At 41.6% G+C, this 25847-nt stretch overlaps 1 protein-coding gene across 1 annotated transcript in view; it reads left to right on the forward strand.

The window, feature by feature from the left end:
- The first annotated feature begins 1823 nt into the window (after window positions 1-1823).
- LOC117525157 (coiled-coil domain-containing protein 148-like) overlaps window positions 1824-25847 on the forward strand; it is a 101410-nt gene continuing 77386 nt past the window's right edge. The window contains exons 1-4 of the mRNA XM_034187007.1: window positions 1824-1911; window positions 5240-5364; window positions 10945-11048; window positions 13368-13459. Coding sequence (XP_034042898.1) covers window positions 1857-1911; window positions 5240-5364; window positions 10945-11048; window positions 13368-13459 — 376 coding nt within the window. The 5' untranslated portion in view covers window positions 1824-1856. The remainder of the gene's footprint in view (window positions 1912-5239; window positions 5365-10944; window positions 11049-13367; window positions 13460-25847) is intronic.

The raw sequence follows: 25847 nt of genomic DNA on the forward strand, positions 1-25847 counted from the left end.
CGACGCCCCTGCACACACACACACACACACACACACACACACACACACACACACATACATATACAGTGAGGAAAATAAGTATTTCAACACCCTGCGATTTTGCGAGTTCTCCCACTTAGAAATCATGGAGGGGTCTGAAATTTTCATCGTAGGTGCATGTCCACTGTGAGAGAGATAATCGCAGGGTGTCCAAATACTTATTTTCCTCATTGTATGTATATATATATATATATAGAGAGAGAGAGAGAGAGAGAGAGAGAGAGAGAGAGAGAGAGAGAGAGAGAGAGAGAAATATGGCTTGGGGATAATATGCTTGAAGAGTCAGTTGCACCAGAGGATATGTAAGTACAACCAAGATTTTAAAGGCCGCCAGAAACTGGTGAGATACTTGCTCTGTTTGTTTGTCAGAAGTTTCAGCTCTGCCCGAAGCATGGCCAGAAGATGAAATGTGGGTACATGGCTTGCTGGGAAGTGGTGGCCTTGTAAAAAACATGTCATTTATCATTGGTGTTAAATACACAATGTTAGCATGTCTGCTGCTCCTAACCATGTTTCTGTGTGTTAGCAGATTAACAGTCATTTTGTGTGTTTATAATAAAGTTAGCGTTATCCTGCACTGCAGCACCAGTGAGCACAGCACACCGCATAAATTTCCGTCAATGTTTATATCACTTACAAGCACATGTATACATGGTACAGTAAGTATTAGCATTGCACATGCATTGGCCTTAAACCTGAAGTGCCAAAGTTAGCTTGGCATAGGAGGATGGCAGTTAGCACTCTGAATTCTCCCTTGCTGGCTCTTAATGACATAACACAGGTTTGGATGATAAAGAATGATCCAAAACGAGACAAAAGTAAAACACGTTGAATAAAGAGATACAGTAAGTGGTTAGTGCACTTGGTTTCAGTGTGGAAGGTTCCCAGTTCAAACCCCACCCCTGCCACATTTCTCCGTGTAATGTGGAGTTGAGTCAGAAAGGGCATCCTGAATAAAATTTGGGGCAGTTCAACATGTAGACCCACCTTGGATTTGCTGTGGTGACTCCAAGTGCAAAACAAGGGAGCAGCCGAAGGGACTTACTAGATACAGGGAAATATTCTGAGGCAAATTCCAATCAGATTTGATCGATTCAAAGAACTGTCTTCCACAAAATTGAATTTTAATCCATGCATCACTTCTTGAGTCACAGGGACAATCACAACCTCCACCAGCCGACAGAGGAGGAGGATGTGATTGCGGTAATATAACTGTCTTCATGATTCTGTTTTATAAGATGATATTCCAACTGATCTCACATTTGTGTGGATATAGTCTATATATTTAATGGATCTTCTCCTAGAATATTGGCTGTAACTATTAGTTTTCAAATAATAGGTTGTGTTTTTTTTTCTCCTTGTATTGACTTCCATTTACTTATCATCTTGGAAGATATTTTGAAGGCTGAGTTAACCAATAATAGATTCTAGATATGACATGCCAACAAGATGTCTAAATGTTTGTATACTAAATGTTTGTGGACTCTATGGCTTTGCCTTACAATATAAAGCGCCTTGGGGCAACTGTTTGTTGTGATTTGGTGCTATATAAATAAAACTGGTTTGATTTGATTTGATTTGATACCAATTATATTATTAAATAAAATTGCCTTTTGAAATAGCCCACATACATGAAAAAGTATTATTTCATGTTCACATCTGGGAAAAGTAGGTTCTGATTAAGTATTTTATGATATCAGAGTATGGAATATTTGGATGTTGTTCTTTGTCATCAGACATTTAGCCACAGATGTGTCCTGATATAGTGCAAATTCTAACATTTGTACTTGCATGCTTTCATCTGCAGCTTTGCAGTGATGAGTGAACGGCATTTCAATAAGTTTGTCACAAAGTACAGACCAGAAGAAACACGTAAGTCAATGAGAACTACACTCAACAAAAATATAAACGCAACACTTTTGGTTTTGCTCCCATTTTGTATGAGATGAACTCAAAGATCTAAAACTTTTTCCACATACACAATATCACCATTTCCCTCAAATATTGTTCACAAACCAGTCTAAATCTGTGATAGTGAGCACTTCTCCTTTGCTGAGATAATCCATCCCACCTCACAGGTGTGCCATATCAAGATGCTGATTAGACACCATGATTAGTGCACAGGTGTGCCTTAGACTGACCACAATAAAAGGCCACTCTGAAAGGTGCAGTTTTATCACACAGCACAATGCCACAGATGTCGCAAGATTTGAGGGAGCGTGCAATTGGCATGCTGACAGCAGGAATGTCAACCAGAGCTGTTGCTCGTGTATTGAATGTTCATGTCTCTACCATAAGCCATCTCCAAAGGCGTTTCAGAGAATTTGGCAGTACATCCAACCAGCCTCACAACCGCAGACCACGTGTAACCACACCAGCCCAGGACCTCCACATCCAGCATGTTCACCTCCAAGATCGTCTGAGACCAGCCACTCGGACAGCTGCTGGAACAATCGGTTTGCATAACCAAAGAATTTCTGCACAAACTGTCAGAAACCGTCTCAGGGAAGCTCATCTGCATGCTCGTCGTCCTCATCGGGGTCTCGGCCTGACTCCAGTTCATCGTCGTAACTGACTTGAGTGGGCAAATGCTCACATTTGCTGGCGTTTGGCACGTTGGAGAGGTGTTCTCTTCACGGATGATGCGAAGGAGATGTGTTGCACTGCATGAGGCAAATGGTGGTCACACCAGATACTGCTGGTATCCCCCTCAATAAAACAAAACTGCACCTTTTTGTTGAGTATAGATTTGGAGCATTCTTGACATCTGATTGGTTGAATAACATATACATACATGTATGTATACAGTGCATCCAGAAAGTATTCACAGCGCTTCACTTTTTCCACATTTTGTGATGTTACAGCCTTATTCCAAATGGATTAAATGCATTCCCCCCCCCCCCCCCTCTCTCTCTCTCTCTCTACATATATATATATATATATATATATATATATATATATATATATATATATATATATATATATATATATATATATATATACACACACAGTGAGGAAAATAAGTATTTGAACACCCTGCGATTTTGCGAGTTCTCCCACTTAGAAATCATGGAGGGATCTGAAATTTTCATCTTAGGTGCATGTCCACTGTGAGAGACATAATCTAAAAAAAAAAAATCTGGAAATCACAATGTATTATTTTTTAATAATTTATTTGCATGTTACTGCTGCAAAATAAATATTTGAACACCTGTGAAAATCAATGTTAATATTTGGTACAGTAGCCTTTGTTTGCAATTACAGAAGTCAAACATTTCCTGTAGTTTTTCACCAGGTTTGCACACACTGCAGCAGGGATTTTGGTCCACTCCTCCATACAGATCTTCTCCAAATCTTTCAGGTTTGGAGTTTCAGCTCCCTCCAAAGATTTTCTATTGAGTTCAGGTCTGGAGACTGTCCAGCCCACTCCAGGACCTTGAAATGCTTCTTACGGAGCCCCTCCTTAGTTGCCCTGGTTGTGTGTTTGGGGTCATTGTCATGCTGGAAGACCCAGCCATGACCCATCTTCAATGCTCTTACTGAGAGAAGGAGGTTGTTTGCCAAAATCTCACAATACATGACCCCATCCATCCTCCCTTCAATACGGTGCAGTCGTCCTGTCCCTTTTGCAGAAGAGCACCCCCAGAGTATGATGTTTCCACACCCATGCTTCACAGTTGGGATGGTTTTCTTGGGGTTGTTCTCATCCTCTAAACATGGTAAGTGGAGTTGATTCCAAAAAGCTCCATTCTGGTCTCATCTGACCGCATGACCTTTTCCCATGCCCCCTCTGGATTGTCCAGATGGTCACTGGTGAACTTCAAACGGGCCTGGACATGTGCTGGCTTGAGCAGGGGGACCTTGCTGCCCTGCAGGATTTTAAACTATGACAGCATCATGTGTTACTAATGTAATCTTTGTGACTGTGGTCCCAGTTTTCTTCAGGTCATTGACCAGGTCCTCCTATGTAGTTCTGAGCTTTCTCAGAATCATCTTTACCCCACAAAGTGAGATCTTGCATGGAATCCCAGACCGAGGGAGATTGACAGTCATCTTGTGTTTCTTCCACTTTCTATTAAATAGTCATAACAGTTGTTGTCTTCTACCAAGCTGCTTGCCTGTTGTCCTGTAGTCTATCCCAGCCTTGTGCAGGTCTACAGTTTTGTCCCTGGTGTCCTTAGACAGCACTTTGGTCTTGGCTATGGTGGACAGGTTGGAGTGTGATGATTTCAGACCCCTCCATGATTTCTAAGTGGGAGAACTTGCAAAACCGCAGGGTGTTCAAACACTTATTTTCCTCACTGTATATGTTCAAGTCTTTGGATCCTAAGGGTACTATCTCACTGTGCTACAACAGCCTGTGAACAGCAACCATGAGTGAAATTGGGTAGTGCTCTTCACTCGCAGGGAGTCACAAGTGTCGCGCATGGATTTTGAACTGTTCAAAGTTGGCGAGATGAAAAGGCTCCTCTCAGTATGCTGCCAGAGCCATTGCTGGTGTCATGCATCTGAAAAGTCATGTCATCTGAAAGTAGTCACTGGGACTCCTAACATGAGAGTTTTTTGAGAAAACTGTGGGAGAACACACACACACACACACACACACAAGCTGCTGGGGAACACCCTAAAATAGCAGAGATGATCGGAGCCAAACAGCCGCTTCTGGAAGTGTCCGAGCTGCTGCCAGCCTGGCCGCAGTTGCAGTGGACATCAGGACTCCTGTTCAAGTTTTCTGGTCTTATTCATTTAAAGCTAGATGGCCACCCAGATATCATGAAACTGACAAAATTTAGTTTCTCCTGAAATCCAAGCATTACAATGTCGGTTTATTTGAGAAACATATTGTAAAAGTACAGCTCATTTTAATCAAGAGAACATGTTTATCTTGGGGGGAAAGATAATACATCATAAACATGTGTAACACTGTGTGCTTTTATACAAAGACATATTACAAATACAATCACACATTCCATGTATTTTCTGTTATAGACTGTGTGCCATGTAACCTCAAGATTTGGCCCTTTTTTCTTTGCTCAAGTCAACACTGAGACTTCAGACATCACGAGTGATAATATTTTCAATAATGTTATTGATTCTAATTCAGCTATATATATATATATATATATATATATATATATATATATATATATATATATATATAATTTATTTATTTATTTATTTTTTTGCTTTGCTCATGCAGAAAAACTGGCACTCTTGATGAAAAATGATTGTGGCAGTTACTCAAAGCACAGTCCAGCGGAATATGAAAGACTACAAGCCATTCTGGATTCCAAACGCCAAGAATCTGATCTCATTGGGCAAAAGGTATATTTCTATCTTGCTAGCACATTGATATAGTTCAGTCATTAATGCCGACCATAGCTGGACCTTGAATTGACAGATGATTCATTTCAGTATGAGGCAATACAACAATATGTCTCTAGCAGCAACAAACATTGCCTTTTTTCTATTTATGCAGCTTTCTCTCTTTTATACAGCATATTCTGTGAAGGGATTTCATGCCATATAAAACAGCATATTGCATAACCCTTGTGGTTTGTCCAAGAACATGAAACAGAGTGGCAATATCACTGCCACACACAATGGCAATGCCACATTCATGAATATTCAATAGACTGTCGGGGGTTTCCTATGAAGTTGATTTAAGTTCATAGTCTTTTGCCTGGGAGCCGGGGATGAGTAGAAAGTTGATGCTAGGGGCAACGGAGATTAGGCTGCTCGACCTGTGGTGCTTTAATTGGTAAACTGTAGCAGGAGTCTTATAGTGTTATTACGGTTGCCCATGGCTTGTTCCAATCCTGCTCTCTGCACAGGCTAGATAAGATGGGCTGTGTTTGCAGTCATTTGCCTCGCTGCAAAGTGTGGTTTCTTTGCATCTGCCGGTGGTGATGTGATGGAGGATAAATAAATTGCTGTGTGTTGCTGGATCATTGGATCACATGTGCACTGCTGTAAGATACTGGCTTCATTTCCAACGTAGATAACACAGCTTTTAAATTTTTATTCTTGAAAAGATTCTTTCCTTGACACAACTGTGAAAAACAGAACAAATTATCAATAGGTGCATACCGTTCTTTCAAATAAGATACAATAGTCACTTGATGAAAAGTAAATGATAAGCACATTAAAATATATTAACATACACAATCATAAATTTTAGTCTTTAAATAAAATCAAAGATTTAGTTTTGAAATTTCTGTATTGCTACTTGTGTTGTTGTTGAGGGCAGGACAGATGATAATATTTTGCAGTTTGGACAAATTACTTGATAATGGTGGGTCCATCCAGATAAGGTTTTTTTTCTTCTGGTGTTTTATCAAAAGCTACTTTGAGCCCCGAAAAATAAAAAAAAAAGGCTCTTGCACATCTTAAATTACACAGACTGCATTGCACCAGAGACAGTTTTAAATAGAGCTAGTGTACCTCTGGAATGATTTTTTTTTTTTTTTTGTCAAGTAAAAGGCAACTTTGTGAGATTCAAATAGGGAGAATCACTTGCACTTGTGAAGGAACATCAGCTATGACATTTTGTACATGTGGTCCACATGTGCTACCCCAGTAGCTAGAGAAGACCAAGGTGACATGCACATTTCACCTGACTGCAGACTTTTTACTTTTGCGAGATGGAACAGACTGAGTGTCTGCCTGGATGGTTGCCATTCAGGACCCAAGGTGGTTCCATAGTGTGGTGGTGGATGTGGCAACGCACTGCACCAATGCATGCTCCCAAACTTGACCTGACCAAACCTCATAGTAATAGCTTCATGGTGGATTTCAAGAAAACATATCAAATCTAGGTTCAAGTCTCCCTCTTGCCTTCCGGAAAACAGAATCTGAAATAATTAGCACAAAATATTGAAATGGCTTCAGCCACAAGGACTTGACAGGTGTGTATGACATAATTCTAATCCAATTATATTTTTTCCACGAATCTGATTGGTTAATTATGTGAAATTTCAGACCATAAAATATCGAGTAGACGGTGGCAAAATATTCTATTCGTTTAAGATTTGATGTATAACTCCGCGCCGTGACTGCGTTGCTGCACAGGTGTCAATAATGGCGCTGTCAGCTGAGAGCGACAGAAACTAGTGCAGCAACAGCAATGCCAAAATGCGTGGATTTAATGGATTTAAAAGGATTGATTGATGGATTTACCGTGGATTTAACTCAATGCAGCAGACGAGATGGAGAACTCTGTGGGTCTGCGCACAGAATTTCCAGTTTGGCATGAAGACGCTGTTGCTACGGTAAGCTTTGACGAGCTGACCACACCCTTTCACAAAGATTCGCCGACCAAATTACTTACAGAAAAATAAACCGTGCAAAAGATGGAAGTGGATTAGAATGGGAAAAACCCTGTTGTGTCTGATGATTTGCAGACGTTCATGCTTGATTACGGTCGCAAATGTCCGTTTTACTCCATTTTATAAGTAAAACTCAATTTGTGACCGTAAAATCAACGTCAGCAAATCATCACAACAGGGTTACTCCCTCAATGATTGCCCCTCATCCTTGCATTTCCTGCTAACATGAAATACTGTAGCTTGTGCCCATATAATAGGTTTGTGTAATTATCTGAACCAGTGGCCTGTGGGTATAAAAACTGATACAAGGAACTGCCTGATTGAAAAGGCTGTGGAGTTGGCCTTTTGTTTTTTGATAATAAAAGGGAAAAAATGGGTGTTGATTAAAACTTACATATTCACTTTTCTTAGAAAGATTGCTTACACCTCATGCACATCTTACATGTTCTACTTGATTACTTTAATTTGACTAAATTGTTTTCTAACAGGGTAGCACCGTGGCTTAGTGGTTAGCACTGTGGCCTTTCTATGTGGAGTTTGCACGTTCTCCCTGTGTTTCCAGCTTTCTGCCAGATCCAAAGACATGCAGGTTAGGTGGATTGGAAACTTTAAATTGTCCGTAGGTGTGCGTGCAGGTATGGATGTGTGTGTTTGTCTCCATGTGGCCCTGCAACAGTCTGGCGTCCTGTCCAGGGTGTACCCTACCTCACTCCCTAGGACTGCTGGGATATGCGCCAGCCCCACTGTGACTCTTGATTGGAGAAAGCGGTTGAAGATGAGTGAGGGATCCCTATAACCACTGGGTCGCTCCTGACTGGGTGACTGGGTCACTCCTGTAATTGCTCTCAACTACTGCTTTCTCACTGCAAAACCCAAAGGAATTCTTTGAATCTTCATGCCCTTTTGTTGGTCTGTGTCACTGTACATCTGTCAATGATGCACTCCTTTCCTATTGGTTATCTCAATGTTGATCACTAAAATGCTAAAATACTGTGTAAACCCATTGTACAACTGCCATACTCTAGTGTCAGACTTCAGCAGCGCCTTCTCCTCCAGAGTCTTCAGCGGCGCTGTCTCCTCCTCAGAATGCCTCCTGTGTCACTGGACAGTTATTCCTTTTGTGTTGTGTCCTGTACTTATGTTTCTTTGTTGTTTTCCATGCCTTTTGTGTCTTTCTGGTAAGTGGTATGGTCCCCCGACCCCCGTGTCTTTGTCCTTGTCGTCCTCCTTGTGATCCTTTTGTTGGGTTATCTGTCCATTGTTGCCCCCACTGTTGTTGTTGTTCAATTGCTCTATTTCATTTTTGTTTCGCCGATCTCCTTTTCTTGTGTCTATGTCTGTCTACGGCTACCAGTTCTCTTGTCTTCTTGGTCCTCTCTGTTTCCTCTCCTGTTTATTATGTGGTTTCCTGGTTGTTTTCTCTGCTATCAGTGTCACATGTAACTGTCTGTTAGTGTACGTCCATTGGTTCCCCACAGTCAGTCCTGTGTTTCGTCTGTCCGGTGTTGCCCTCACTGTTGTTCCTCTGACCTTCTGTCTTCCCGGTGTAACAGTATATCTTAGGGGGGGAAGTTATCCGGGGGGAAGATAAACTGTTAGACCGGTGTTGTCCACATTACCATCCGCCTGATGTTTACCCTGTCCTCTGTTGTCTCTGTTGTAGGTCCGCCATTTGTTTCTGTCCCCTGTTGGCCTCATGATTGTCCTTCTAAGAGTCTGGTTACTTCCTGTCAGCCACATGGCCGGCCCGCAGATGTTTTTTGTTTGTCCCGTCCCCTTGCCCGCCCCGCTTGTTGTTTTGGTGTGTGTGTGTGTGTGTGTGTGTGTGTGTGTGTGTGTGTGTGTGTGTGTGTGTGTGTGTGTGTGTAGGCCTACCTTCTGGTCTCCTCTGCCCTCCCTCTTGTGTTGGTGGTTGTCATTTAAATGCAAACCCCAGTCATTTCACATAAGAGCTATACATGTCAACTAAAATATGTGCCAATTAATTTGAAGAGCTTTATTTGCTTTTGAATGCATATATCATTTCCACAGAAAACATTGATTCCTGGAGAGCACTAAACCCAATGGGCCTCGTGTATCAACATTGCGCACTTGTGGCGTAAATTTACAGTGTAAATTTGAAGTACACCAAAGTTGCCGTGACATGTATCAAGCTGTGCGCACCTGCCCATTTCCGGCGTACGCCTGACGCGACCTTGATAAATGCGGCGGGTGAAAACAATCGTAATTATAATAAACACGCCCATAAATATTCAGACTCCGCTTCAGACACACCCTCATTTTACGACATGGAAGCCAGGAAGACGGCAAAGAAAAAGAACTCCACCAATCACGACGTGTGCCAATAGAGCGTCAAAAGCGGCCGTCGTATCAATTGTTTTGTAGTATAATCAAAAAGTGTTACAGTGGTCCCTCATTTATCGCGGGATTTACGTTCTAAAAATAGTCCGTAATACGCAAAACCGCGACGTAGTCAGCATTATTTTTTACAATTATTATAGACGTTTCAAAGTTGTAAAAACCCTGTAAAACCACTTTATACACTTTTCTCAATCACGCATGAACATTTTCTCACTTTTCTCTCATGTGTAAACACTCTCAAAGTTCAAACCTGAGTAGAAAAATAAGACCAAACTGTTTTCAGGCCCAAACATTTGTTTGAGAAATAAAAATAGAACGTTTTCCTATAAATAATTATGATGGCTTTTAGAACTAACGAATTTAATTTTAACGATCAACCTACGAGGTTGGACACATAAGAAATTATTAATAGTGACTGACCAGTATTTCACAGATCGCGCCTCTGCGTCCTGACGCTGTAAAAAAAAAAAAAAAAAAAAAAGGCATGCAAAATTGGACTAAAAACTCCGTGAAATGATGAGGCCGCGAAAGGTGAACCGCGTTATAGCGAGGGACCACTGTATTCTCTTTTCACATGTCAATAATTCTTGACGTGGATATTTGCTCGCTCAATTAATAAGACACGCCTAATTTTTCAGATTTCTTTATTCTTAAGATGTATTTCTTTATTTATTTTATTGTGACAAACGAATGGAGACGACACAACCTGATTGCAGCACGGGTGAAGGGAATGACAAAACTACAGTTGTAATTATCAATTTCATTGCCTAAAACGATCACACCACATAAAGTTAAGCTCAGCGCTGCTCTGGCTCCAGGCTCTGGAGAAAAAGGCAAGCAGCGCTTTCTTTGCAGTCAGCGCTGTGGCCACGGATCGTGCTTGATAGACCAGCAATCCCGCAAAAGCGGGATTTGTATTGATTATTATGTAGTATAATCAGGAAAGTGTTATTTATGTAACATGTGCATTGATTTGTATGATGGCACTGTTTATCATGTTGATCAGTTTCATTTTTATGTGGATTCCAGCGCTGGTTAATTTTGGCATATAATTTACGCCACCTCTCGACCTGGTGTATATTTTCAGTGCAGCGTACGCCAACAACCACATTGATAAATGCCAAGTAGCGCAGCCGTTTTGGCGTACACCCCATATACGCTCAAATATTGCCGTACACACGTTGATACATGAGGCCCAATAAACCTTGTCTTATAGTTTCAGAGTACTCTGTCTGCAACCAAGGCATCCAAAGAAAGCTCCATGCTACGACAACACAGACAGGTGTGGAGCAAAGACCACCTCCGGCTGCAGAATGCTGAGTAAGAGCAAACAATTACTCCCCGTCATCTGCTGCACTTTTGTGAAGCTGTTGCACTACACTATGCTTAAGTCCTATTCAGCCCAGAATGCATACAAAAAAAACTGGCATGACAAATTGTATCCACAAGAGAAAAATATGTCATGGAGGAAACTAAGCCTTTTAAATTTGGGGGAGAATCTTCCTTCAGTTATTACTAAAGATAACAAAAGGACAGGATCTGTGAAGTGTGAGCTGTGTGGAAATGGACGGGGTACACTGCATGAATGATATGTAGCACTCTTCCTCTGTTTGGTGAGGCAGAAGTGTGAAGCTGAGGCCCCGGAGGTGTCATGCCTTGTGAAGGGAGAAGGGCAGTGTTAGCTCGGAGCTCTCAGCTGCATAATGACTGTGTCTGAGGCACCCAAGGTTAATGATGTACACAAGCGTGAGCCTCAGTAATGAGCTTAGTCATAAAACTGTGTCACCGCTTTCAATACGCTACCCATATATCCAATTAAACTACCTCAGGATTCACTAGTTGCCATGTTCAGGTACAGTAAAAGCAAACAAATACTTTCAGCCAACCAATTATGCTACTGCTTTAACAACTGTATTTTCTTGATTATAAATGTCAGTAGAGTACCGGCATTAGTCACATCTACCCAAAAATGCATCATGAAGAGAAAAAACATATATAAGTCATATTGTCTATAAGTTACATTTACGTTTGAAATGGAGTACTACTGTTTCATCCAATAAGAAGCAAAAATAATCAGTGCATTGTTTATTTATAATGCATTAATAAGACCACATTAGTGAGCAGAAGCTAATGAGCTAATTAATGTTCTTGTAAGGGGCACAAAACTAGAGTAAAGTTCTTGTTAGCACTGAACAGACAATCATAGGTGATGTAGATATGCAATGTAATTAAATGTTTATAACTAGGTATGTCCCAATAATTGTTTTAACCTAGTCCCAGTCAAAGTAATTTAATATTGTGCATTTGTCTATATTGAGCCGATACTTGATACTATTTTTTAACAGCTTAAGAAAAATCCCAACTTCAATCCAAGCTGTTTCTAAATGTTGATAATCATTTATTTATTTAATTATTTTTAAATTAAGCAAACTGATCTTTATAATTCTCATCAGTTCCATTTAGTGCAGAATTGTAGTAAAACGTGCCAGCCCATAAGACATGAAGTTGGTGCAAATTTTAAACAATGTGAAATATGTTTTGGAAACTCTCACCATAGCAGCTATGAGCATTGCATGTTACTGCTCTGTGCTTATCAAACACAGGGAGCCTGATCTGCACCGTTGAACTGTATGAATAAAGTAGGCTTGTTGGGTATATGAAGAGTATTAAATTGCTTTTAAGACATGCACCATAGCTCTGCATTAATTAAGTGCACACTTAATTAGTTTAATCTGGTTTACTTTAACCAAAAATGATCAATTAAGAAATGCCTTGATCGGGCCAGTAGTGATGATAGCCGATCAGATTGGGACATCCCTATTTATAACTCAAACATTGCTTTATAAAGCAGAAGCTAACAAGCTAATTAATGTTATTGTATTAGGCACAAAACTACACTAAACTGGTTATTGATGCCACTGAACAGACGATCAAAGATGAGGTAAACGTGCAATGTAATTAAACATTTAAAAGCTTTTTGTGAAACATTTGTAAAAGATTCTTACACCTTTAGGCTACCTGACCTGCTGTTGCTGTTCTTGTTGTCCTGCCCTATCCAAATAAGTGGAGTACCAAGTGTGAAAGTTATTTTCCTTCTCTTTATACCAGAGCACACAGTCTTTCAGTATGAGAACATGATATATTGAATTTTCTTCTTCTCCTTCTTCTTGTTTTACTGTGATTGGCATCCAATGTAATGGCGCATTACCAATACCTTCTGCTCTTGAATCATAGTGCCTCATTCACTATACAGAAGCAGATTGTCACATGTGTAGAATGTGGCATCTTGTGGCCATAGATGATCATGCAGTATTTTTTCATATACAACTCTTTTTTTAAAATATGAGGGACCTTCCAAAGTATTAGAAAAACATACAAACAAAAATGCAACTTATAGTTCAGAAAGTAGTGTGAATAAATATTCTCACACCTTCCTTAGATTGGAGCAAAGTTTTTCCAAGCTTACCTATTACAAAGTTTTGTTAAATTGCAGTCATTTGTGCCCAGTTTTCTTCACGATGGACTGCAGAATGGAAAGCCCTGGGGAACTTCAGAATTCATTATCACAAACAATGAAAAGAATCCAGACACTTTGGCAGAATCCAGTTATTTCTTATAATGCACTTTTTTACATGACAGGAAGAAGGCTGAGAATGAAATCCAGGATTTTCTACGACAGATAAGGCCCAGCAGTACAACAGACACTGCCGTCTTCTCACTTCTAGATTACGGTAAACATTTTCACATATCCACCAACCTCTGCTGTGGCTAAACACTGCATTAATATGTGTGCGCGTTATGAAGGTAAATATGTTTCAAAATGTGAGAGCTTGCACACGATGTGAGAACTTGTTCCACAAAAGCCTGAAGTGTATGTTCACATTTTCACTTGTTTGAGTCCTTAAACTCAGTTTGAAGAAACCAGTTGACCAAAACAATTTAAGTTAACTCAAATTTTTTCTGCATAAAAATGATTTTAAGTCAATCAAAGTAATTAGTTTGTCTTAGATTAACTTATATGACAAATACTCCTTAAATAAGTAGAAATATTTTATATATGTATATGGGACTTATTTAACACTGACATATTTTCCTCACTTCTTTGTGGGCTTAATATGTGTTTATGGTGTTTGCTAAAGTTTTGTTGTTGTTAGCCAAACACACTTCTTAATGATAAATGTCCACAACCTTTATTGGATTGAAACCAGGAAGAAGTTGGGTTTTAGTGGTTTTCTCAAGGACAGTTTTATGTACACTCAACAAAAATATAAACGCAACACTTTTGGTTTTGCTCCCATTTTGTATGAGATGAACTCAAAGATCTAAATCTTTTTCCACATATACAATATCACCATTTCTCTCAAATATTGTTCACAAACCAGTCTAAATCTGTGATAGTGAGCACATCTCCTTTGCTGAGATAATCCATCCCACCTCACAGGTGTGCCATATCAAGATGCTGATTAGACACCATGATTAGTGCACAGGTGTGCCTTAGACTGCCCACAATAAAAGGCCACTCTGAAAGGTGCAGTTTTATCACGCAGCACAATGCCACAGATGTCGCAAGATTTGAGGGAGCGTGCAATTGGCATGCTGACAGCAGGAATGTCAACCAGAGCTGTTGCTCGTGTATTGAATGTTCATTTCTCTACCATAAGCCGTCTCCAAAGGCGTTTCAGAGAATTTGGCAGTACATCCAACCAGCCTCACAACCGCAGACCACGTGTAACCACACCAGCCCAGGACCTCCACATCCAGCATGTTCACCTCCAAGATCGTCTGAGACCAGCCACTCGGACAGCTGCTGGAACAATCGGTTTGCATAACCAAAGAATTTCTGCACAAACTGTCAGAAACTGTCTCAGGGAAGCTCATCTGCATGCTCGTCGTCCTCATCTGGGTCTCGACCTGACTCCAGTTCGTCGTTGTAACCGATTTGAGTGGGCAAATGCTCACATTCGCTGCCGTTTGGCACGTTGGAGAGGTGTTCTCTTCACGGATGATGCGAAGGAGATGTGTTGCACTGCATGAGGCAAATGGTGGTCACACCAGATACTGACTGGTTTCCCCCCCCCAGTAAAACAAAACTGCACCTTTCAGAGTGGCCTTTTATTGTGGGCAGTCTAAGGCACACCTGTGCACTAATCATGGTGTCTAATCAGCATCTTGATATGGCACACCTGTGAGGTGGGATGGATTATCTCAGCAAAGGAGAAGTGTTCACTATCACAGATTTAGACTGGTTTGTGAACAATACTTTGAGGGAAATGGTGATATTGTGTATGTGGAAAAAGTTTTAGATCTTTGAGTTAATCTCATGCAAAATGGGAGCAAAACCAAAAGTGTTGCGTTTATATTTTTGTTGAGTATATATCCAGGCAGTGTTGTCAAAGTAACTTTGAAAAGTTACTTTTTAGTTACGTTTTAGTTGCTTTATGCAGTTATTTTATGCAGTTACTTCATTAGCAGCTTTATCCAGTTAATTAGAAGCTGCCGAAAACTTGCAACTAATAAGTAATGTAACTAATAAGGTAACTAGTAATCTAACTTGGTTACTCTTAAGATTGAGCAATCAGCAAAGTAACTAATCAGCAAAGTAACTAATAGTTAAAAATAACCACGTTAGATTATTTGTTACTTTATTTTATACATTCATCAGCTGCCGACAAGTTGTCCGCAGCTACTAATGAAGTAACTGTATTAAATAACTGTAAAATATAACTGTATAAATAACTAATGAAGTAACTTTTCAAAGTTACTTTGGCAACACTGGCATCCACGCTACTCAGAAGTGAAGCAGAGTAGGCCGTGATTATGAGACTTCTTAATCGGCGTTCACACCGGGCGCGATCAGACGCCACAAATTCGCAGAGGTCGCGTGGCGACGGACGCGCCTCCTTCGCCCGGTGTGTCGCTCTGCTTTTGCTGCGAAAATTCGCCCCGGTGCATCATCAAATAGGAGGAGCTTCCATTCGCTCGCCGGCTCCGGTTGTCAGTCAAGTTAACATGACGGATCTTGATCACACGGAGCGAGTTGTTGTGGAAAGCTCCCAATACAGGGAGTATCATTATTTGCTGCAGGAGCTGCGTCTGGATGACGGCCGCTTTCAGCGGTCCTTCCGCCTCTACGGGACCCAGTTTGAGGACATCCTGTCCCATTCACGCGCGCACATGTAAAGAATAAAAAAAAAAAAAGAAACTCTGCTGTGGGGCTGCTCCTCGCTCTTTCCCAAAAAAACTGTCATAATTGTGTTTAGAAACCAGTCACCATTTGTTTTATTATACATCTGTGTAGTTAATTAATAAAATATTCGCCACAGACGATTCGCTCGCGTGTGCACATAAAATAAAAATAAAAAGAAACTCCGCTCCCCGCTGCTGTGGGGCTACTGCTCACGCCAAAAACTCTGTCATAATTGTGAAATAATGGACAAAAGAGACATAAGTCCTGCGCACAGGCTGCTACCAGATACAGGACATGTTCACATCTTCAGTCAAACTCCAGACATCTCCACGTCACTACATATTCAGTCCCTGATTTGTCATCGCGGCGTGACGAGACGAAAAAGTTCAGATTTTTCAACTTGGGGAGGAGGGCAATGCGAAGTGATGCGACACAGTATCGCGCCACAAACGCGCCAGTTGCTCAAAATCGCTTCACTCACGTCGCTTCATTCGCATCCATCGTGTCGCGCTGCGTGACTTGGCGCCAAAACGCGTCGTTCCATAGGGATTACATGGCAACCTGTCACTGCTGTCGCTCACGTCGCGCCCGGTGTGAACGCAGCATTAGAAACACTAGAAACTGCACGTTTCTCCATGTAGAACTAATGTTGCATTAGGAAGGGCATCTGGTGCAAAACATGCTAATTTCTAATAAATGTGTACTAGATGTGCTGTAGCAACCCTGTGCTGTGGGCAGCTGAAAAAAAAGAAAAATGAAATAATGTATTTAATTCTGTTTTTACCTCCTGCCGCCGAGATGCAGGAGTTATAGAAACTGGCTCCAAATCAGATATCTGAATTCTTACTTCAGCAACCACAACATTCCTGTGTTCAAACTCAGCAACACCGTCAGACAGAAACAGGTTCACCCTAAAGACCACACACCACACACTCACAAAAGTAATCTGGTTTACACAGTTCAGTGCGGCGAGGAATGCAATGAGCTTTATATTGGAGAAACCAAACAGCTACTCAACAGATGAATGGCTTAATACAGGAGGGCCACTTCCTCTGGTCAGTGTTGGGAAAGTGAAGTACACGGACCCACGCCAGGGGGCGTAAATGAGCGGTCAATAGGATTTCCGAATAAATAACAATTTATTCTGCAAATGTGCACAAAAACCCAGATATGCTTTAGACAGTCAATTACTAAACGGTGCCGCATGGGCATGCCCAAGGGTAGGAGACGCCTATCCAGAGAAGAGCCGGGACCCACGAAGTACCACCGCCAACGGAGACCTGCTACACACCAGAGCCGCCAAGTCCTGAATCCCCAGGTGGCCACCACTCCAGCTGTCAGACCCGGTACTGCTGGCAGGAACAAACACAGGTTAAGGTGGGTGTGTGTACACCCAGCAAACAGTCAGTAACTCACAGAAATCCTCCTGGAGGAAATAATCCAGAGCCAACAGGCAGGGCGCCCTCTGGAGGTGAGCCAGCAGTACCTCCTCTTTGGTGTCATCTAGTGCCCGCACCTTCAATGGTGAAGGAACGGCCACCAGAGGGAGCCCTACTTCCTTAGCCCACCTACTGTCCAGTAGGTTCCCTTCTGACCCCGTGTCGATTAGTGCTGGGGCAGTAAGGGTTAAATCCCCACAGAGGATTGTGACTGGGAGTTGTGCGCATTTGCGTGGGACACCTGTGTGGTTTGTATGACTCACTCTTAACCCAGTCTCTAAGGTTGAGTCTTGTTGTTTAACCGCCTGGGGCCCCTTATCCTGCGCATGCTCATTCGAGCCGCAGTAAACACACTCTCCACGTGCCAGTTTTCCTTTTTTGTCACTTTGGCCCTGCTCGTTTCCATAGCAACGTCAGCAGGGGGAGTTGGTATGACGTGGAGAGCCCTGGCTTTGGAGCGGGGAGAGGACGGCACTCGCTCGGATATGGAAAGAAGAGGGATAGCGTGCACCCGGCCACGCCCTTCGTCTCGCTCCCGCTTAAATTCCTCTAACCGATGGTCTAATCAAATAACCAGATCAATAAGCCCATCTAAATCCCGCGGCTGATCCTTAGCCACCAGGTGCTCCTTTAGGGCCAGAGACAGCCCGTTTACAAAGGCAGCACGGAGTGCTACTGAATTCCAACCGGACCTCGCTGCCGTGATGCAGAAGTCGATTGCGTAATCAGACGCCCTCCGCTGTCCCTGTCTCATAGACAGCAGCATATTTGAAGCGGCCTCATCTCTATTGGGATGATCGAACACCAGTCGAAACTCCCTTATAAACTCAGTATAAGTAGAGAGGACCCGTGAATCTCATTCCCAGAGCGCCGTAGCCCAGGCGCGTGCTCTGCCCCAAAGTAAATTAATTACATAAGCCACCTGGCTGTGCTCAGATGCATACATAACGGGCCGTTGTGAAAAAACGAGCGCGCACTGCATCAGAAAGTCCGCGCACGTTTCAACACAACCACCGTACGGTTCCGGGGGACATATGTAAGCTTTGGGCGACGAGGGGGGGGACCTCGGAACGACCACTGAATTGATTCTGTTTGGCGGCTGATCCACTGGAGGGGGTGTGGCTGCAGCGCGTCTGATGCGCGCGTGTCTACCTGCGTGGTGAGAGCCTCTATCCACCAGCTGAGGTGAGCGTCCTGCTCAGTTAATAAATCCAACTGAGCAGTGAGGTTAGACAGAATGTGCTGCAGCTCACCCAGCGATCCTCCTGGTGGATCCTGCGCACCTTGCACTTCCATTTCTGGGCTCGACAATAGCACTGGTCCGATGGCCCAGCGGCCTTTTTTACATGTTCCGGGCCACCACGGGCCAGTGAAGTTCATATTTCACTGGTCCGTATGGGCCAGTAAGAATTAAAATCGCTTTGGGCAGATTTATTAGTCTAATGCCGCGTTCACACCGGGCGCGATCAGATGCTACAAATTCGCGGGGGTCGCGTGGCAACGGACGCGCCTCCTTCACCCGGTGTGTCGCTCTGCTTTTGCTGCGAAAATTCGCCCCGGTGCGTCATCAAATAGGAGGAGCTTCCATTCAGCTCGCCGGCTCCGGTTGTCAGTCAAGTTAACATGACGGACCTTGATCACACGGAGCGAGTTGTTGTGGAAAGCTGACAAACGTCATGAGACGTTCCCAATTCAGGCAGTATCATTATTTGCTGCAGGAGCTGCGTCTGGATGATGGCTGCTTTCAGCGGTCCTTCTGCCTCTGCAGGACCCAACTTGAGGACCAACTGTCCCGTTCACGCGTGCACATGTAAACAATTAAAAAAAAAAGAAAAAAAAAGAAAAAGAAACTCCGCTCCCACTGCTGTGGGGCTGCTGCTCCTCCAAAAACTCTTGTCATAGTTGTGAAATAAAGAGACAAAAGAGACATACGTCCTGCTCACAGGCTGCTACCAGAGACAGGACATGTTGCACCACTTCGCAATGTTGGGAACATTGCAGAAGTGCAGACAAACTTCGTCTGCAGGCGCATCTTCTGATGTGGCGCAAATTTCGCTTCAACATCGACGCGTCATTTTCGCTTAAGCAAGATCGAGCGCAGTGAATATTATGAATTTCTTGAAACCTCCTGCCCCTGGGCAGAAACCAGGAAAGCAAAGGAAAGAACAGCTATCACCCTCAAAACAAGCACAGAAGAGGAAGGCTGCTGATGCTGAATATGAGAAGGGTGAGGAAAACTTGGCAAACTTCCTGGAAGAAAAGACGGCCATGGCTGGAGCGTGATGAGGAGAGTGAGGTTGTCTTCTGTGGAACTTGTAGGGCCATGCCAGAATATGCTAACAAGTAACTATAAATATACCATATCCTGGTAGACAATGTGGTATGATTTCATACGCCAGTTTAAAAGTCTAATCAGTATGCCCTTGTGGAAACCCCACGGTGACAACATTAGCAAGGGAACTTGGTTTATGAAATATAACATATTAATTTTGTAAATGATCAAGAAATAAATTTATTTTTGTATTAATGTCTGAGTGTTGAAAAAATTCCTATCAGTTACCTACCGACATTTTTTTCAAAGTTTACTCACTTTAAGGTTTTTATCATGTAGTATAAGAATTTTGTGTTTGTTTTCAAGTGTTTTTACATTAAGGAAACCCAATTCTAATGTCTGAGTGTTGATTTAAAAAATTCTTATCAGTTACCCCCCGGTTCGGCACAGGCGTGAAAGTATGGGCCAGTGATATTTTCATCCGGGCCAGTAACTTTCAGATTCTACTGGCCCTGTGGGCCAGTGCATAAATTGCCTTATTGTCAAGCCCTGCATTTATCGGTCAGTAGGTGGTAAACGCCCCTCGGAGTCCATGACGTGGCCAAATTATCCTGTTGGGAAAGTGAAGTACACGGACCCACGCCAGGGGGCGTAAATGAGCGGTCAATAGGATTTCCGAATAAATAATTTATTCTGCAAATGTGCACAAAAACCCAGATATGCTTTAGACAGTCAATTACTAAACGGTGCCGCATGGGCATGCCCAAGGGTAGGAGACGCCTATCCAGAGAAGAGCCGGGACCCACGAAGTTCCACCGCCAACGGAGACCTGCTACACACCAGAGCCGCCAAGTCCTGAATCCCCAGGTGGCCACCACTCCAGCTGTCAGACCCGGTACTGCTGGCAGGAACAAACACAGGTTAAGGTGGGTGTGTGTACACCCAGCAAACAGTCAGTAACTCACAGAAATCCTCCTGGAGGAAATAATCCAGATACTCCCAGAGTGCAGAGGAAAACTGGAGAACGTGCAGTGTCAATGGTTATACTCAGTAAGTCAGAAGTGAGGAGTGGAGACGCCAACTCCTCCAACTGAGTCACAGTCAGTCAGAGCTGCGTGTCGTCAAAGCGAGCTGCAAAAAGTTTGTACCTGAGTTTTCAGAGGTGGTGTTTGTAGTTGCCATCTGCCACGCCGGTGTTTGCCAACCCGGACAGTGGGAATACCACCTCAACCGGCAACTTAGCCCCGCGACTGGACAGCAACAACGTCCGAGGCCCAACGTGGTGAATTCACTGAGGCCGCGCGCTGCGTCATTAAAGCCGCGCGTCACGAGTGCCGCTTCCCCGAGGCCTCGTGCAGCCACCGCGGATCCATCAGCGCGGAAACACAGAGGCCGCGCGGCACCAGCGCACTGCAGATCCATCCCGGTGACAAACAACGCAGGCTGTTAACATCGGCGATCGACAAGCTGCTCATAAGCCGACCATGGGGCCTAAGAAGGTTCTGACAGCGGAGGAAGGTGACGATATTAAAAAATCTCTGGACTTTCTATCAGAGGAGATTTCTGTTGTGAAGCAGCAACAGAAATCAATCATGGATCTGGTGGAGGAGGTGAAGGCATTACGGCTCCAGAATGCCGAGAAAGACCGGCGTCTGGTGCAGCTGGAAAATAGAGTGGCTGAATTGGAGCAGTACACCAGAATTAACGACGTCATCATCACAGGTCTTCACATCAAACCACGGTCCTACGCACGGGCGGTAACAGATGAGAGCGGAGGGGAGCCCAGTGAACAGGAGGTCAGCTCTGTGGAAAAACAGGTTGCTGATTTCCTCCTATCTAAAGGTATAGAAATGGATTTAAATAACATTGAAGCGTGCCACCCTCTGCCCCGGAGAAATGACGGTGATAAACGAACCGTCATCATGAGATTCATCAACAGAAAACACAAAACAGCACTGTTAAAACAAGGAAGAAAACTGAAAGGGACAAACGTATTCATCAATGAACATCTCACCAAACGGAATGCCGACATCGCCAGGAAAGCACGCTTCTTGAAGAAACAGGGAAAAATCCAGCACACATGGACTTCAAACTGTAAAATATTCATCAAACTGAACGGATCACCTGAACAAGCAAAAGTCATGGCAATAAGGAACATCGAGGAGCTTGACAAATATGAACAATAGTGTTTCTTAAAGCGAGAATCTGGACAAATATGACCAATAAGGTATGAGGACACAAACACATCACAACACCATGACACAGACCAGAGGAACCTATTCATCTACTACCTATTCATCTACATCTGGAGACAAGAAGGATATAACTCAAAGGATTGCTGATCATGGAAAAGTAGAACTGAGAACATTTAAATACACAGACCACAATGTACTGGACTTGGAGCACGATATAGACCCGGACAATAATTTCTTCTCAAATATCAATGACAGTTGTTGCTATTATACAGATGAACAGTTTAATCGGATCATTAGAACGGATAACAAATTATCAATAATCCATTTCAACAGCAGAAGTCTATATGCAAACTTTAACAACATTAAAGAATATTTAAGTCAGTTTAAAAAAATATTTAACATAATTGCTATATCAGAAACATGGATCAATGAAGATAAAGGAATGGATTTTGAACTGGATGGATATGAATTTAATTGTGTAAACAGAAAAAATAAGAGTGGAGGAGGAGTGGCTGTGTATGTGGATAAGAACATGGATTATAAAATAGTAGACAATATGACAACTGTGATTGATAACTTATTAGAATGTATAACTATTGAAATATGTGAAGAAAAAAGCAAAAACGTATTAGTCAGCTGTATATATAGAGCACCAGGATCTAGTATTGAAACATTCACTGACTGTATGGGAAAAATGTTCTCAAAAACTAATCAAAAAACTGTGTTCATTTGTGGTGACTTAAATATTGATCTGCTCAATCCAAATAAGCATAAAATAACAGATGAATTTATCAGTATAATGTACAGTATGAGTTTATATCCAAAAATCACCAGGCCAAGCAGAATTACATCCCATAGTGCTACCTTAATTGATAATATATTCAGCAATGATATTGAGAATAACACTGTGAGTGGATTATTAATCAATGACATTAGTGATCATCTACCAGTTTTCATCGTTTATAATAGAAACCATCGGCGGAATCAGCCAGAGGAGAAAATAAAATACAGGCGAGTGCGGACAGAGGAAAACATGAACACACTAAAGAAGGATTTACAGGAGCAAAACTGGGAAAAGGTATACAGTGAAAGTGATGTTGATAGTGCATATGAAACTTTTTTACAAATATTTACCTCATTATATGATAAAAATTGTCCAATTAAACAAGACTACAGAAAACAAAAAATCCAAGCTCGACCATGGATGACGAAAGGGTTACGAAATGCATGTAATAAGAAAAATACACTGTATAGAGAATTCATAAAACTAAAGACTAAAGAGGCAGAAAATAGATATAAGGAATACAAAAATAGATTAACTAATATTATACGGGTATGTAGGAAGGAATATTATAGTAACATATTATATAATAACAAAAACAATATTAAAGGAATATGGGATATATTAAATAGCATTATCAAAAATTTCATTGATAATAATGTCAAGAAGGAAAATAAGGATGAGGTAGTCAACGGTTTTAATAATTTTTTTGTAAATATTGGACCAAGCTTGGCAGAAAAAATTCCCAATTCCCAAGCTGAGGATTGGGATAATAATCTCATAGAAAGAAATCCCTGTTCAATGTTCCTCACAGCAGTGGATGGAAATGAAATTATAGACATTGTGAATAATTGTAAATATAAAACATCTACCGATTTAAATGAAATTGATATGGTGGTGGTAAAACAGGTCATTGAATGGATTGTAGAACCATTAACATACATCTGTAACTTATCATTTCAAACCGGTAAATTTCCCAATCAAATGAAAATAGCTAAGGTTGTGCCGCTGTATAAGACTGGGGATAGACACCACTTCACAAATTATAGACCTGTTTCTTTGCTTCCACAATTTTCCAAATTATTAGAAAAGTTATTCAATAATAGATTAGACAAATTCATAAATAAACATAAATTACTTACTGATAGTCAATATGGATTCAGAGCACATAGTTCAACATCACTTGCATTAATAGAATCAGTTGAGGAGATTACAAACGCCATAGACCACAAATTACATTCAGTTGGAATATTTATAGACCTTAAAAAGGCTTTTGATACAATTAATCATGACATATTAATCAATAAACTTGAACAGTATGGGATTAGGGGGTTGGTGTTGCACTGGGTGAGAAGCTACTTAAGTAACAGAAAACAGTTTGTGAAGTTGGGGGAATATACATCATCATGCTTGGACAATGCTTGTGGCGTCCCACAGGGGTCAGTATTGGGTCCAAAACTGTTTCTAATTTATATAAATGATATTGTCAATGTTTCCAAAATATTAAAATTAGTATTATTTGCAGATGACACAAGCATTTTTTGTTCAGGGGGGGATTTGCAGGAGTTACTGAGGAGGATCAGTATAGAAATGGGAAAATTGAAAATATGGTTTGACAGAAACAAATTATCATTAAACTTAAGTAAAACAAAATACATGTTATTTGGCTATTGTAATACAGACATACAGGTTCAGTTACAAGTCGAGGGGGTAGATATTGAAAGGGTACATGAAAATAAGTTTCTGGGGGTGATAATAGATGATAAGATAAACTGGAAGACTCATATAAAACATATACAAAGTAAACTGTCAAGAAGCATTTCAGTTCTAAACAAAGCGAAACATATTCTGGACCACAACTCACTCCGCATTCTTTACTGCTCACTGGTTTTACCATATTTACAGTACTGTGCAGAGGTATGGGGTAATACTTATAAAGGTACAACACAATCACTATCAGTAATGCAGAAAAGAGCTATAAGAATTATTCATAATACTGGCTATAGAGATCATACAAATCCACTATTTTTACAATCCAAATTCTTAAAATTCACAGACTTGGTTCATTTTCAAACAGTACAAATTGTGTATAAAGCAATAAACAATTTACTTCCAGCAAATATTAAAAATATGTTTTTTAACAGATCAGGGGATTACAGTCTGAGGGGGAAATTTAATTTAAAGCATCAGTGGGCACGAACAACATTAAAAGGTTTCTGTATTTCTGTCTGTGGGGTGAGGATGTGGAACAGATTGGGAGTGGGGCTCAAGCAATGTCCAAGCATGAACCAGTTCAAACAGCGGTACAAAAATATGTTTTTTTCTGGGTATAGGGAGGAGGAAGGGTAATGAGGGTTAGGGTGTTTTTGTTTTTTGCTTCGGCTTGTAAATATATAGTATTTTGTATGTAAGTAGGTATGTGTAGGTGTATATTTATGTTTGTGTATATATATGTGTATATATGTATATGTGTATATATGTGTATGTATGTTGATGTGTGTCTGTATATATATATGTGTATTATATGTATATATATATATTGATATCGGTTTAGGTGTGTAGGAATCTATGTGTATATGTGGCAAAGGGTATTACTGGTTGTGGGGAGGAAGGGGTAGGGATAAATAAGCTGATGCTTCACCCTACCCCTTTTCGGACATGTTGGGTACACAGTAGGAACTTTTTTGTTGTTGTCTTTACTGATCTATCTTGTAATTGTTGTTGTATCAAATGTTCGAAATAAACAGTTTTCATTCATTCATTCATTCATTCATTCATTCATTCATTCAACTTCCACAAACTCGGCTACAAGCTGCAAGTATAAGTCACAACTGTAAAGACTTCAGTTACAATGAATGTGCGAACGGCACATATCGGCTGAGATAGTTTACCTGAAAGGTAAGCAGATAACTCGGCAGAGTTATGGTGTCTCTCCCAGGCTTTTATGGATGGTGTGATGATGATGAGTGACAGCTGACAGTTCCGGTGCACCTGGTGATCCCACCCGGCCACTGCGCGCTCTAGTGCCTGAAACCCGCCAACAGGCAGGGCGCCCTCTGGTGGTGAGCCAGCAGTACCTCCTCTTCGGCGGCCCACACAACAGTCAGGACTCAACTGTCGACAACCATATGAAGGAAAAAGCACATACCCTTGAAGATAACATTTATATTTTAAACACAGAACGTGGTTAGTTTGAAAGAGGTGTCAAGGAAGCCATCTTTATTAAAGTGATGCAGTGTTCTCTA

The sequence above is a fragment of the Thalassophryne amazonica genome, chromosome 14 (genome assembly GCF_902500255.1).
Source record: "Thalassophryne amazonica chromosome 14, fThaAma1.1, whole genome shotgun sequence".
Taxonomy (NCBI): Eukaryota; Metazoa; Chordata; class Actinopteri; order Batrachoidiformes; family Batrachoididae; genus Thalassophryne; species Thalassophryne amazonica.